General features: G+C 45.3%; 1 protein-coding gene across 1 annotated transcript in view; it reads left to right on the forward strand.

Annotated features, from left to right (window-relative positions):
- CLVS1 (clavesin 1) overlaps positions 1–5,063 on the forward strand; it is a 460,764-nt gene extending 455,701 nt beyond the window's left edge. Inside the window, exon 5 of the mRNA XM_086965796.1 lies at positions 3,877–5,063. Within this exon, the coding sequence (XP_086821922.1) occupies positions 3,877–3,964 (88 nt within the window). The 3' untranslated portion in view covers positions 3,965–5,063. The remainder of the gene's footprint in view (positions 1–3,876) is intronic.
- Positions 5,064–15,873: the final 10,810 nt, after the last annotated feature.

Below are 15,873 nucleotides of genomic sequence, written 5' to 3' on the forward strand. Positions count from 1 at the left end.
GAAAATAATCAAGCCGGTCACCAAATCCGGTCCGTTTTTGGGGGGTGGGTGGGTATGGCACTTGCGGAGGCATTCGCTGCGGACCGGATTTGGTACCATGCTTGAATATTTTCAGCTGACCGGGAGGCGGTTGTATTTTGGAAGTTTTGTTCTACCAATAGAAAAAAAGCTCAACGTGAGAGGTAAGGGAGTACATTTCTGATACCAGTGCCTACCAGGCGCCATAGAGGCGCAGTTTTAGGTGTTCAACTGTTGAACCTCATAGAAAAAACAGGCAATCACTGTTCCTTTGCCCTCGTCCTGAGGAGGCCGATTTAATTTCAGAGGCTGAAACGCGTCTGCATCGACAATATAACTGTGGCGGAGTCCTTATTTAATATTTCATAAGTTTATGTTTTGTGACACAAGAGAGCAACAGGATAAGCATTGTTTTGCCTCAGTGAACACATCATTTGGCTACCTCTAAGTGGACTGCCTCAAATAAATGGGCAGACACTAATGTGATAAACCATTTTCAAGGTACTTTTTAACATTACGTTATTTATATTAGGATTCATGTTGTGTATATATTTTTCCTTATGTCCATTTGTATGTCTTTATATATTTAATGTTAATTTGATCTGAAGACCGGTTCCATCATGTATGTGTGCCCTATATCAAATTAGGTGATATATGTCCAATAGGATTGAAAGACTAAGGTGAGGGTAATTGATTGTTCCCTACACTTGAATAAAAGTAACATATCAATTCCTCCGTATCATTGTTCACTTATATATGATTGTGTCTGTTACCCAGATACAGGAGGGTGAGTTGGGTATACCCTGAGATATTTATGTACAGAGGGATGAGATTGGCCATACCTAAAAGTTTCGAGGTTGTGGGGGTATCTCCCGGGGGGGGGGGGGCAGCGGGGGGGCGCATGTATTCCTTGGCCGGCTTCCCATTGGGGTCCTGGCTCTCCACCGCCCTGCTCCCACCTGGTATTGTTAACCACAGGGCCGCTCTACCCTGTTGTGTGGATACTTCGGGTCCTTCCTGCTCGCTTTGTTGTGCCTAACTGGGGCATCCTTTTCCCTTGTGTGTCCCTCCTTTTGTGCCACCCCACGGATGGCCTCCACCGTAGGGAGCACCTGCCCCTGGCCATTGCCACCAGGGCATCCAAGCCACTGGGTGGGCAACCCCTGGACCCCATGCTTCCCCTTGGTAATCCTGTTGTTCCTGACCTAGCCCTGTCTGTCATGGGGGTTGTATGGATCATGGCCCCTGCATTGCTACATTTCTCACACCCTGCTACGTGCCCATGTTTACATTTTGCACATGTCTCCCCTCTATTGGACCAACGCCCTGCACGCTCCCGCGCCCCCCTTTGCCGCTCTGTGAGTGATGCTTACCTCTCTCCCTGTTGACCATGTCGGCTCATCCACCATGTGTATCCTGAGGGGGCGCCATGCTGGCTACAGACCCCTCATCGTCACTGCTCCTGTCGGACTCCGAGGTGGACACCGGTTATGGGTTGCTGTCCTCCTGCCTGTGGCTTGTAGGACATTCCTCCCATTCTGCTCCACTCACCTGGCCAGGGAGGCTCGTGCACCTGCCTTTTTGGCTTTTGCAGGGGCCACCGTTTTGGCTGCATGCCCCCAGACCCCTGATTTCCTTGGGGGGGCGGCACTGGAGGGGATGAACGTCGCAGTTTCCTGCCTTTCGCTTGAGCTCTTCCCTGTATCTGCTTGTCCATCTAGGTCTTTCCCTTCAGGGCTACCGGTTCCCTGGCCTTCTCCAGCATTACCTGCAAATCATCGTCGAGAGCAGTCCCTGCGCCTTTTGGGGGCTCCCGGCTGCTCCTAGGCCACCCTGACTCGCGCTGGGAGCTGTATCTCTCTCCCGGCTGGCCCACGTTTGCCTGCCATCTCCTGCAGGACCCTGCAACACCTCCGCCCTACTGAAATTGTGGGTGGACAAGGGTGAAAAATTCTTTGGGTCCTGATTTCTTTTTGTACACCAAAATTTCCTTTGTAGTAGATAGCGCCTCCGCAACTTTCAAATGCTGAAAATTGTGCCCCAAATAGTCCCTTTCAAAACCCTTTCTGGGTCGCTATGGACCACGGACTTGCTTGCTCCTGCTCGCCGTTTATCAGTAAAGGCAGGTGGGAGTGTCACAAAATATTTGATAGTTGAAACCAGCCTACAGCGAAATTAGATTTAACCCCCCTCTGAAGTCTTGAATTAAACATCTGCATTGTTGCATCAGGGTGACTTTACACTAGGAGTATAGTTTTGCACAGAAATTCATATGCCTGGTATAGCAACTCAAGTTGTTGCAAAATATTGCAGAGAAAGACGGTTGTGCATGTGACTCCAGATCCTATCATCATATCCATTGGCTCCCACTGTGGTGGTTGGTGTTAGGGTATAGAGGCAGGGCAGGGGGGAGGGGACAATAGACAACAGAGGATGACAAAAATTAAAAAAAAATAAAAAATACAAATAAGAACTTACCTGCTGCTTCGCCACTCTTTTGATCTTCAGGCTCCACTGCAGGCAGCACAGGCTCCCAGACTCCCCTGCGGCCAATCCTGACACTTCTCTCACGTCACGAGAGTAGCATCAGGACTGGCCAGAATGCCCTCAATTTGCTCTCCCATGGAGTCTGGGAGTCTGTGCCTGCTGTCTCCAACCTGGCTACGCAGCTTGAGTCAAAGACTGATATAGTGCGCATGACGGTTTGGCCAGCCGTCTCACTGAGAACAGTGTCCACCACTTCCCGTTTGACTGCTCCCTCCGCCCCCGCCCCCCTCCCCCCGCAATGGCTCTGCCTCTTCATTCAAGCCTCGGCTCAGAGAGCAAAGGGTGAAGGAGCCGCCGTTGCGTGAATTTTGAGATCCAGCTCGGAATGCTCTCAGTATCTGTGGTGTAGGGCACAGCTTTCCAAACTTTTCATGTTGGTGACACACTTTTTGGAGATGCATAATTTTGGGACACAGTAAGGCAGTGTAGCGAGCGTACAGTGTGGTTTGTGGCCGAGGGCTTCACCGGTGGGGGCAGGTTCAGTGAGGGAGGGGGCGGGGGTAGAGAAAAAACTGTGACGATGAGGTTGAACACAGGCCCCTGCAGCGGATCCCTTCGTCCTCTGAGCTACCATACCCGGTATACACACATCCCTCCCTCCCTCTCTCTCCCTCTCTCTCTCTCTCTCTCTCTCTCTCTCTCTCTCTCTCTCTCTCTCTCTCCCTCTCTCTCTCTCTCTCTCTCTCTCTCTCTCTCTCTCTCTCTCTCACCTCACCCCTCACCCCTCACCCCAGCTTCCCGCGACACACCCACCATTTGCAGGCAACACAGTACTGTGTCGGGACACACCGTTTGGAAAGCTCTGGTGTAGGGTCTACTACTGGACTTCTTGCGAAGCAAGCCATTTCCTGGAGACTTTTAATCAATAGTTTTGTGCTATTCTCAATGCTGTTGTTGTGGTCTTTATCAGCAATCTGCCAATAAGGACTGAGGGCTTGAAGCTTCTCAATGGATAACTTACAACCTACTTCTTAAGGAAATCTGAGTTGCCTCAAGTGTTTTAAAACTCTGCACGTTTTGCCACGCTAACGAACGGCCTTCCTTTCATAGGTCAACGGCAATGCTTATTTGTACAACTTTGAACAGAGAATATTTAAATTAATGATCTTTCGTGACAGTGAATGTCATATTTTAATGCCACTGTTACACCATAGAAAATACGATTTTGTAAATTGACATTCAAACTAAGTAAAGGCTGTATCCTGAAAGGTGGAATGTTTTCCTTGGGTTATTCTTAAGGTCTCAGTCAATGAAGATGTCGTTTGTGGTGATTGTCTCCACCCTAACCACAATGTCTCTGTTCCCTTCCAGGTCTCAGTCTGTGGTGGAGCCCGGGACCCTGAAACATGAGGTGCCAAGAGAGAGCGACAACACACAGCCCCTGCTGGCACTAGACTGAACCCTTCACCTCCACAAGCGCGCATTGTCTGTTTTTGGCAGTATGGTAACCTTTGGTTGCAAGCACAGGCTGAACCAACACACACACACACATTCTGCTTGACATGAACCTACATTTTCTTACTCAGCAAGAACGCCAACCATCTGCCTGTGCAGCGGGAGTACATGATTTGCAGATTTAATGAACTGGGGTGCAAACTACGGGTTTGTTGCCTGTTTCGCTCACCCTCATGGAATTTACTGCGTTTGAGTTGATCACTGCCAAATTGTATGTTCACAGAACACAAATGTTAAGTTACTTTTTTAATGATTGTACACACGGGGGCAGCTCCCCAGTCATGATTCAGGTTACGGGCATTTCAAGTGTATTAAAGTTCAGTGGTAGGGTACCACTGTTCGCAGCCAATGGAGGACGCCATGGCCTTTATCACAGTCCAATCAATAGTATTTATAGTGAACTTGGACTACGATTGGACTATGACTCGGAACAATTCACCAGCATAAACCTGTTTGTAGGTTGGAGTCGTGTTGTCGTCATTTCTGCCCACTAGGGATCAGGTATCAGCGTCCCACGCATCGTTTTTTTTTACACTGATGTCAAGGGACAAGGAAAAAGTTGCCAATTGTACTTAATGTATCAAAATCAGAAATATGTTATGAGTCAATGTACAGAAACAGAAGACGGATATGTTTATGTCGGGAGGTGCCTGGATGTTGGTGGGTGAGTGGTCGCAAAGGCAAGTTAACGAGGTGGTTAGTTAATCGTTCCGTGTTGGTGCATTCATTCTGTGTGTCGACTGAGCACTCTGTATTGTAGTGTAATCGAAGTTTTTCGTTTTCTTTTTCCCCGGAGAAAAATAAGAAAACGTTTATTTCAATGCCACCACCAGGGGGCACGCTTGCAGCTGTGAGTTGTACTGAAAAGAAGAAAAAAAAGTGGATACATTATTGATAGAATTTTAATAGAAAATGTCGAGAAAGGGCGATGGACACTGAAATGCCAAAGATCCACTGGTTTTGTTGTTTCTTCATGCGCTTTACCATTCTCATCTTCAAACTGAAAAAGTTTAAAGTAATTTTAATAAAACTGGTGGACACCATACTGTTTGCTGCGTGGTTATTCTTTGAGTGTTGTTCAACTGATTGCTGACGGATCCTCATGCGTCTGTGGTGACCTAGAAAGGCCGCGCGCTCCTGCGGAGTCCGACGAGAAGAACAGGAAGCGAACGCAGATTTATTTGAAAACCAGCGAGGATCCCAGTCCCTGGAGGTGGTCCTGTTTGATGACGTGTTGGTGCTAGTGAAGGTAATGTGGGGCAATATGTCCAAAGATCGCCATAATGCACTTGCCCTTTGGTAGAAAGCAGGAGCGGGTGGTGACATTTGAAAGTGGTGGGGCGCAAACTGATTTGCGTACTGCACCGTAGCGAGCCAGCGTAGCGAACGAGCCCGAACCCCATAAGGGGGGTTTGGGGGGATAACCCCCCCAAGTAATTTTTGAAAAAAGAGGAGAAAAATCATGCACTTTCCAAGCAAATTTGAGAAAGCAGGAAGGTTAATAAAGCAATTGTGAAAGTGCAGTTATTACATTAATAGATGGCATAACATAGGTAGCTGCTTATACAGTATAACCACAGAGCTTCATATCTACTGTCCTATTACGCTGCTGAATTCAGACTATAAGACTTGCATGAAAATCTCAGCTCTAAGAGTAGAAGAAGTTGCACAGCAGTTTCGGAGACAGCCTTTACAAAGCCCTCTATCCCACTCATTTTTTGTACCTTTCTGCCCTCAGTCCCACTTGTTTTTGTGCCCCACTCGTTTTTGTGCCCTTCTGCCCGGGGGTATCAAAGTACGCAAATGACTGCTGCTACCCCTGGCTACTTTTAATTGGCATCAATGACAGTGCCTCGTGCACACAGGCAGTAATATCTGCACGGAAGAGCTTGTGAAAGCCTTATGCATGCATGGCTTGAGAGCACAAACTAATTTATATTGGGGACTAAGACAAAATGTAACATAAAGCCATACCCGAAGCTCTCTACAGGCAATAAAGCATATAGGCTATAGAACTTCATGCAAGATTACATGCAAAAGAACCAAGGTACGCACTATAGTGGAAAAAGGTCTCAGCTCACTGGTCACTGCATTAAAAATTGCTACTATATTTCTGAAACAAATCATTGGGTGAGAATCATCAAACTGCTATAAACTCGACTTTAAATCTTAAGCAATTTCGACCACTGCTGCCCACATAATGTGCTTAAAAATGAACATTTGATTTGTGTCCAATATTGGATCCCAACACCTCCTTCCCTGGCTCAGTAGGCCTTCCCAAAATTCACAAAATAACTTTTTACATGGTCCCCCACACTCTAACCCTGCAGGCAGTACTGAATATTTAAAAAAAACCATAAGTTTGGGGCCACACCGAACAGTAAGGCATACAATGGGCAACAGCAGTGTGTGGTAAAAGATGGCGAGCTTGGGAGAGCAGCGTAATCCCTTTAAGAGGTCCGGGGTAATGAAAAGGAAAATGCCCCCTTTCTATCTCTTCTGTCCGTCATTCCTGTGATTTGTAGCAACATTATAGTGACATAAAACACTACAGAACTAAGCAAAATAACCCAACGTTGCCTTACTCAAACTTGACAATAGCCATTAAGGAGGGGCTGCGCGAATAATCTGACAAACAATATGGGAAATGTTAAGCAGCAGGCTCCTGACCTCCATGGGATCTCTTTGCTGTAGCCTGGTACCTCTGGAATCCTGTAGAGCGGTTCCCAACCCTTTCACACCTGATTCTGCTCACGATCACTCATTGCTCTCCCTTCCCCCTCTGATACCGCCCTTCCACTCATCTTCTCTTCTGCCCTCTCCTCCTTCTTACCTAACTGCCCCTCTGTCATGTATACATGTCTGACAGGGCCCTGTGAAATTTCCTCCTTCCCGTTGTGTACTTCAGCTGACTGCCTACCGGAGAGTCCACCTGTAAATGCACGGTGGAAATGTGAATCTGCACGTTCAGATGTTTACATTATTTTATCCACAGAGCATTTCTTTTTTCCATATGGAGAATTCTCTTGCCATTGCCAATCACCCTAAGAAATACATTTGTGCTCCGTTTTTTTCCCAAATAGAAAAGCGTCAATTACTCATGCATATTTACACAATCAGTGTTATGTTTGTTCCAGGGTGCGTATTTATAAGGATAATTGAAACATCTTGTAAGTGTTTTTTACATAATCCTTAATTAAGTACAGAAAGAAAATGAAAATCTAAGCCACACTTCGCACCGGAGATGCTGAACAAAGCACTACCATACACAGGTCTCGAACATGTTTTCAATTTTTTTATTTTTCTTAGGAGGGCAATGTCTTCGCAGACTTCACTTTACCAACTATAAAAAACGTGCAATGCTTTACATTAATCGATGAAGTTACCAAAATGTGGATCTTGACTGAAGCCAAATAGCGCTATTTTCATGGCGTGTCAGAGACTCCAGGTTATGCCCTGGGCTTCAGATTGATTGTGCAGATTGCTGGGAGGCAGCTAACCCTGGTAAACACTCTGCATATGGCTCACACTTTGGTTGGGGGCCCTGATGTGCCATCTTTACTCCTCATTAAACTTCCTAATCTAACTAGAAACTTCGCAGGTTGTCAAAATGAGGAACGTGTAAAGGGCATACATACTTACTGTGTACAGTATCCTCTGCTCGGGTCCCTAAGTCTCCTTGGCAGTTGGCACGCGCGCTCTCCGGATCTCCTCAGCACTCCTCACCGCCGCAGTCGCCTGTGTGATGATGAGACGAATATACACTGTGCTCCCCTAGCCAATCCTGGCACTGCATGCAGCGCCATGATTGGCTAGGGGGGCACAGTCTGTATTCACCCTGAATCGCCCTGAATCCTCCCGGCCCTGGCGGCCTGAGCAGCACCTGCTGGGACCCGCTGGTACAGTGCACCGCGCATGCTCGAGCTGGCCAAAGCCCTGTGTCACTCAACTTGAGTGACACAGGGCTACACCAGCCCGAGACTTAGATGCCGGCCCGCAGCTCAGCCGCCCCACCCCCTGGCTTCAGCGGCAAAGGAGTCAAGGACCTTTCCGAACTGAAGGAGCACTGGCATATGCAATTGTATTTTGCCTGCTTAGCGGGCGGCTAAGCAGGCAAAAATACAATTGCTTTTCTTTTGCCAATAGCGTGCATGTGTGCGTCCATGTGGCTTAGTGGGGCTATGCCCCCACGCCCCAATGGGCGCACCGCGCCTGGTAGAAAGGACTGGCGTCACATGTATGAGCGGCGGGGCGGGTGAGGGTTGGGAAAGTCAACAGATGATGGAATAATTGAAATAAAAATAAGAAATAAGCAAAACATCTTACCTTGTGCTAGCCGTATTACCGAGCCATTACAAAGTCTTTTTGTGTTCTCAAAGGATCTGCCAAACAGAATCGGGCCGCTTCCTGCCACACAAAGGACTTTTCTTATGTACAAAATTAAATTGCGACTATTTGGAAAGGGTGTGTTTAGGGTGTCCCTTCCAAATACCAAATCAGATTGGTATATATTGATTTGAGACTGAATCTCAGTTGCAAAACATTAATCAATTACCACCTCCTCAAAGCCGGTGGTAAATTCGCAAGCGGGAAGGGCTCCCCAAGGGACACTCCCTCTTTGTAAATGTTGACAAAAACATTTTTTAAGAGTAGTTTAAAAATTAAACATACACTTTTCTGGGATTTTTCAAATGCATCCCATTTTCCTTTTTAAAAAAACACGAGGCATTTCGTTAAAAAATTGCTTTATTTAAAAGCAGGTACAGACATGGTGGTCTGCTGACCTCAACAGGCCACCATCCCTTTGGTGGTTGCTTATTCCTAGTGGGTCACAATTTGCAACATACCTCACTATTATTCATTATGTAGGTTGAATTGTGACCCACTAGGAATCAGCAATTTGCAATACAAACTATGAGTACATAGGTGGTTCACAAATTGCCAAACTGGTAGCAAAAATCCTGATTGCAAATTGCGACAAGTGTTTTGCGACCAGTTCTTAGCACATCTGGCCAATTCTGGGGAGAAGCAATATTTGATGACGAGTCAGGCCACCCTCAGTAGCCTAAATGTAATGCAATTGCAGAGAGGGGGAGTGGGGGTTGTACCAAAATGTTAGCAAATGTACACCAAAAACACTTGCGCCACCCCTGGTTTATAACATCCTATACTGACTTTTTGGGTAGTAGTAACTCTATTAATCTTGAATTTGTGGCCTGAAATAATCAGCAGCACCTGTAATTGTGGGTTCTGTCTCTTGCAGAGTGATGAGTCACAACAGTCACAACTCTGCAACACCTAATTTAAGAAAATAATAACCGTTCTTCACCTAAATAAAATCCCTGATGTAATGTGTCATCTGGTTTCTGATTATGAGTGCGGTAAGGGTATATTTTCAACCCGAGCAGTAACTGGTGCACAAATCTGCTTTTGTCATACTTATTGATCACTATCTTCTAAGACAGAAAAGCTATGACCCACAGCCAAATATCAATGCTTCTTCCTGTACTTACATTGACCAGAAACAATGACTAACCTGTTCAGTATATCATACAAAACCCCCAACGGCACTGGAAGTAATTTATCAATTTTCATGGTACAAACGTAGTGCATAGTTTGATCAAGTGGTTTATGTGGTAAGAACAGGCACTAGTTTATGAGGAATGTCAAATCTCTTCTGGGAGAGGGGGAGTCACAGGGCACATGGGTCCTCAACAGTGGTGATTTCACTCATTTGCCATTGGTGCCCTGGGGTCCATCCTCGCATGGTACTGCAAACTGGGCAAAGTACTCTTCTTACGCACTTGACTCCCAGTGTAGCAAGCCCAAGCACGCAAAGGCTTTTCGGGTAGGTAAAGTGGGGAGGGGATAAGAGATCAGGACTCAACATTCAGTCAACCAACACAATACCATATTGTCCAGCCAAGGGTTTACCTTTTGAATAAAAGAAAGTACTTTCATTGCACGGCATATTGTAATACAATACAGTACCATTTGTTGAAAGTGACACACGGTTTAAATCCTATTTATGATCTTACTGCTCAACACTCACTAACAGGGATCTCCAGCATTTGCAATTCCTGGCATCTCATCTGGTACCCAGCGCTGATCAGGCACATGTGCAGTTCCCTCAATCATCCCAAAGGCATATATGCCTCCAACAGTTCAGTTCATTATGCAGTATTTTTTAAAGTCTTAGTTCATGCTGCAGTCCTTGGTCTGCCACTCTGTCTCTACTTCTCTCACAGTTCTCCAGCCCCACGGTTACCAACATCTTAGAATGGCAATTTAAGTAGGTGCGGGGGGGAATATGCAATGGTCCTGTTGCTGCAGCTGCTGCTTTTGAGCTGTTGGGCCACAGCCTTTCTGGGAACTTGATGATTTTGAAGGTTTCAGTACGGTGGCACGTGGCAGCAGTTCTCATATATGGCAGCTGTTGTGACCACCACAGGCTAGGTGTAGACAGGAATCTGGTGTGACAGGTTGTCAGAAATGAGGGTCTCTAGTCGGCAGGTTGTTACCCTGTCCAAGTAGGGACCCTTCTTCCTAGTCAGGATAAGGGGGATACACTTCTAAAATAACCCCTGCTCACCGCCTTGGTAGCTTGGCACAAGCAGTTAAGCTAGTCTCAGACACAGTGTGTAAAGGATTTGCACAGTATCCAGCAGTAATACAGTGAAAACACTACAAAAGGACACCAAACCAGTTTTATATAAATATCCAATATTTTATCTGTGCAAAACAAGACCAAATTTGATAAAAAATACACCATACAACACTTAGTAATATCAATAGGCAAAAATAGACAAAATACTGGTTTTTGAAGTCGATAGCTCTGTCTGGGGCTATCACAGCGTTTTGAACAACAAATCAAAACAGTAAAGGTTGACTGCAGCATTGCGGGCTGGCTACGGTGTTGGAAAAACCTGCAAAACAGAACCTTTAGAAATGGAGGGCATTGGGGACCTCGCAGTGAGCTCCGAAGAGTTGGCGTTGGCAGGCATCAGTTCAGGAGGTTGATGCAGAAGTCGTCGGGCCCTTGAAGTCACACACGTTGGAGATCAAACTCTGTGCGGTTGAAGTCAGAAGCACCATCATCGGCATTGGTGCGGCGTGCGGTGCCCTCAGGTCACAGTGCAGGCAACGGCTCAGTGACAGTCATACAGCGGTGTCAGTAAGAACAGGGCTGTGGTGCAAAGTGGTGCGGTGCTGGAAGGTCACAGTGCAGGAGGTGACACCATTGTTGCTGAAGCCCTGTCGTTGGCTGACGAACCGGATTCGATGGCGCCGGCATCCGTAGGTCAAGGTTGCGTGTGGGACGGGGGCTGTGCGTTAGGTAACTGACGAGTGGTGCCCTCAAACCACCGTGCAAGCAGTGGCGTTCATGTCAGGCTGGAGCGGTGTCGTCTGGGTTACCAGGGCAGCGATTTGAAGCGAGGCGGTGCGAAGTGTGGTGCCCACAGGTCACAGTGGAAGCAGCCACTCAGTGGCGGCGTCTGGCGTCATCGTCGGTGATACCAGGGTTGCAGTGCAAAGTGCGGCAGTGCCCTCTGCTGTGCCGTCAGGACACCGAGCCAGCTGCGGCATCATTGACGACTTTGGGTTGCTTTTTCTTCTTTTGCAGCACAAAACACACAGTTCCCAGTGCTGGTATCAGATGAACTTGAAGTCTTTGCTGTTCCTGAGACTTCTTGAACAGGGGCAGGCTCTAACTCAAACCATAGAGAAACGCAAACAAAGAAGTTGCAGAAAGTTCAGGCCTGTCCTTTCACTGCCCAAGGCAGAAGTAGCCACTGAAGGCCAACACAGCAAAGCACACAGCAAAGTGGCAGTTCCTCCTCACAGCTTCTCCAGATCTTCTTGGCAGGTTCCTTGATCAGTCAGTCAGTCAGTCAGTCAGTCAGTCAGAAATCTTTATTCAGCCATAAAAGAAAAAAACATTTCTGGTTAAACACAAATGCAATTAATAGAATTACAAACATCAAATAGAAATTCCGTAAGTAAAAAGGAACAATTTACAAATGTCCAGATATCAGTCTCTTAAGGTGAATACTACAAAGGCATAGAAGCACAACAGTGTTAGAACTAGAGATGGTAAATGGACAGAAAGGGAGCATCTACGTATACTTATTGGCAACAGTTTAAAATATCATCATTAGTCACTGTGGGAAGCAATCCCATGCTGAGGGATCTTAATTCCTAGGCACAAAATGTGGTAAAATACATGGAAATCATTTTCCAACAATATTCCGAAGCCAAACTGCAGAAGAGATATAATTATCAGCCATTAGGCAAATCAATGTATCTTTTAAAAGGTGACGATAGCTTAAAGCAGCCTAAAGTTTTCTTATATTTTGGAATTTTAAAAGAGGTTTTAAAAAAGCACGTCATGGGTTGATATAAAGTTTACAAAAAAACATGAAATGCAACGTACTCTGGACTGATTCTGAATCGCATGGGCATGCATCCTATTTGGCATCAGAATATAAGTTACGTGGGTATGAAACCAAAAGATGAGAGATGCCAATCCTGAACATAATAAGATAATACAGTTTAGCATGGTTAAAATAAAAGGAGAGGTAAGGCTCAGTGCCTGGAGAGCAAACTAGAAGTGAGTGTCACTAACCCTTTTTTTGCCATCTCCCGAGTACCTCTGGTCGAATAGGAGTAAGCCCGAAATTCTCTCTTCAACTTTGCTCTTGATATTTTGGCAATATTTTCTGGTTTGTCGGAACAAATTCTTCAGCTGAGCTTTGACATAAGAAATCCAGGGGATTTTATTAACCCACTCCAATTTTAAACAGTCTGTAATAACAGCACGGTTCAGGACTGCTTCTTCCTTTACCCAAATGTTATGCCACAATAATAGAGGAGCTAGTTGTATACGAAAGGACAGGGGGGTCATGCAAAGTTCGCTGTGACAGATAGTGGCAGCAGTACTTATAGGAACAGTCAAAAAGCATTTCAAAAACATATTCTCAGCTCTCTGTAGGCCTGCACTGTTACAAAAAAAACAGACTCCAGCACTATACAAGGTAGCAGCACATGTACGTGCCTTATAGATTTCAATAATACCTTTTATGGGACGGGCACCTAGTTTTTTAGGAAATCTAAAGATGGCCTCCAGATTTTGATTGAAGCCCCTAGTCATTGCCTCTATTAAATGAAGCCTTTTTGAGTCTAAACGAAATTCCTAAATAGAAAAAGGTAGGCACATAAAGCAATTTCTCATTGTTTATAAAACATGTCTTTACAATTGTGGGAGATTTACCCACCACGATAATGTGGGATTTTGCTACATTAGTCTTCAGGCCAAGGTCATTCATAAAATTATTAAAACTAGTTAAAAGCCTTTGCAGCCCCACCCCAGTTCTAGACATTAAAACACAGTTGTCTGCATATAATAATGCCAGTAACAACCTTCAGCCTATCTGGGGAGCACTGTTCTACCGAGCCCAGGCCTCTCCTGAAACCATAATGAATATCCAAAAACTTACAGTTTTCTGTTACCCAAAACTCTAGCCTTTCTAAAAATTAATCTGCCCATGATCTTGCAGGTGCAGTCAATTAAATATATTGGCCGATAACATTTGGGATCCGCCTTGTCACCTTTTTGAAAGATGGGAACTATTATCACAGATCTCCAGGGACCCCCCCCCCCCCCGAGCCACATAGCAACTTAGGATGTTTGTTAGCAGCGGGAGCCACAGGGATGTGTTGGCTAAAAACAGATCCACAGGAATACCATCAGGGCTAGAGGCCTTATTCCTCAGTCTGGGTTAATGCCCTGTCCAGGGCCAGTCTGGGTTAATGCCCTGTGTTAGTGGCATCTAATGTTAGTAGTGCCATGGTTATTGCCCCATATTTGATGTTAATACTAAAATCAGGATCACTACCGATTTTATAAAGGCCTGAAAAATGTTCGACCCAAGTCTCTGGCATAATTTCCACATCAATTTTGCCACTGTTGGTACCATTAAAATAATTCTGGTTCACAGTCTACCAAAAAAGTTTAGAGTCTCTGCTCTGGCAGGCTACGTAAAGTTGTTCCCAAGCTTCGAGTCTAATTTCTAGCTTGCGTTTCTCTAGCAACTGCTTATATTCAAGGCGTGACGGCTTTACCTAAGATATATTTCGGGATTTTGTTTTCAATGTCTTAATTAATTTGTTATGAAAAACGGTGCAGTCACTGTTAAACCACCTTTTGTTGCTCTGTGGCCTAGTCTTAGTTAATGCAAAATTTATGGTCTCTGTTATTGCCTCGACAGATGTTACCATAACTAAAGGGTTTATGTTATCTTCCAGGCAGTCTAGGACTTGAATCGCATTAGATGTTATAATTTGCCATAAAACCAGGTCAGGGTTTATGGTAGACCACTTCCATAGTAACCCCTTGTTCTTGACACAAATTAATGGACCTGATCTAGCAGATGCAATTTGATCATCACATTGGGTCACCAGCTCTAAAGATAAGGGGTAGTGATCACTGTTTTTATAAATTAACAATGGGCCTGATCACCAAGAGTTACAACCAAATCTGTATATATCCAGCAATGGAGGGGTCACCAGAAGCTCTACAACTCCCTCGCAGACTTAACTAAGTCCCTATGCTGTGGTGTATCCAAATTCCAAATGTTTATACCACCATAATCCACCCAATATGCATGAAAAAAGTGTGGAGCGGAAAGGAGGTACCTCACGGTAGTAACACCAAGGGGACTGCTGGCTGGTACTCGTCAGCAAGTCCACTTATCATCATCGGTTACCACCTCTCCGTTTGAAAAAAAGAAACGTGTGTGTGTTGTTAACAGAAACTCAAAACCATGAAATCAAAATCTAAAGACCTAAATGTGATAACATGCTAATAGCATGTATGCGCAATGAACCCCGTGAGGATATATACAGACAATCCTCACCACTAAAACTTGGTGAAGCTACCTAGCTATAACTAACTTTATTCGATGCCGCTAGCTTCCCAGATTAAAAATGGTTCCCTTCAAACCAAGCGCGGATCTTGCTCTTTTCTTCACAAGCCCATCTTTCCCCCTCATTTTTCTTTTTGAAGGCCACTGTCCTTCTGATAGTCTGGCTGGAGATCTTCCCCCTCAGACTCCTTCTTAGAGTCATCTGGTAGTGCTGTTACCCAACCTCTTCTCCTTGCAAAATACTTGTAGCTCCTTCATAATGTAGATGTACAAGTGCCAAAAGTTGATTTCCATTTTGTCAAGGCCTAACAGGTAAAAAAATCTAAGCAGAGTTCCAGTTCTCAACAATACATCCAGAAGGCCAACAGGGAAAAACAGTACATGGTATTTAATGGTCTGCGATATGGTAGGAGTGTACAACAATCACTGTAGGTCAAGTGAAAACGCAAGCCCTATCTCACCGCTGACAACCAATGTTAGAAATGGGGGGTCTCTAGTTGGCAGGTTGATACCCTGTCCAAGTAGGGACCCTTCTTCCTAGTCAGGATAAGGGGGATACACTTCTAAAATAACCCCTGCTCACCCTCTTTCTAGCTTGGCACGAGCAGTCAGGCTTTTCTCAGAGGCAGTGTGTAAAGCATTTGCACACAACCAGCAGTAATACAGTGAAAACACTACAAAAGGACACCACACCATTTTTAGAAAAATATCCAACTTTGTATCTGTGCAGAACAAGACTAAAAAAGATAAAGAAATTCCCCATAAAGATCTTAGAAATTGCAATATGCAAAAATAAACGTAAAATACAGTTCTTTGAAGTCGATAGCTCTGTCTGAGGTTATCACGGTGTCGTGAACAACAAATCCAAACAGTTCTCGCTGACCGTGGTGTTGCGGACCAGCTACGGTGTCGAGAAGACCCACAAAAC

This window comes from Lissotriton vulgaris, chromosome 4_1 (genome assembly GCF_964263255.1).
Source record: "Lissotriton vulgaris chromosome 4_1, aLisVul1.2, whole genome shotgun sequence".
Classification (NCBI taxonomy): domain Eukaryota; kingdom Metazoa; phylum Chordata; class Amphibia; order Caudata; family Salamandridae; genus Lissotriton; species Lissotriton vulgaris.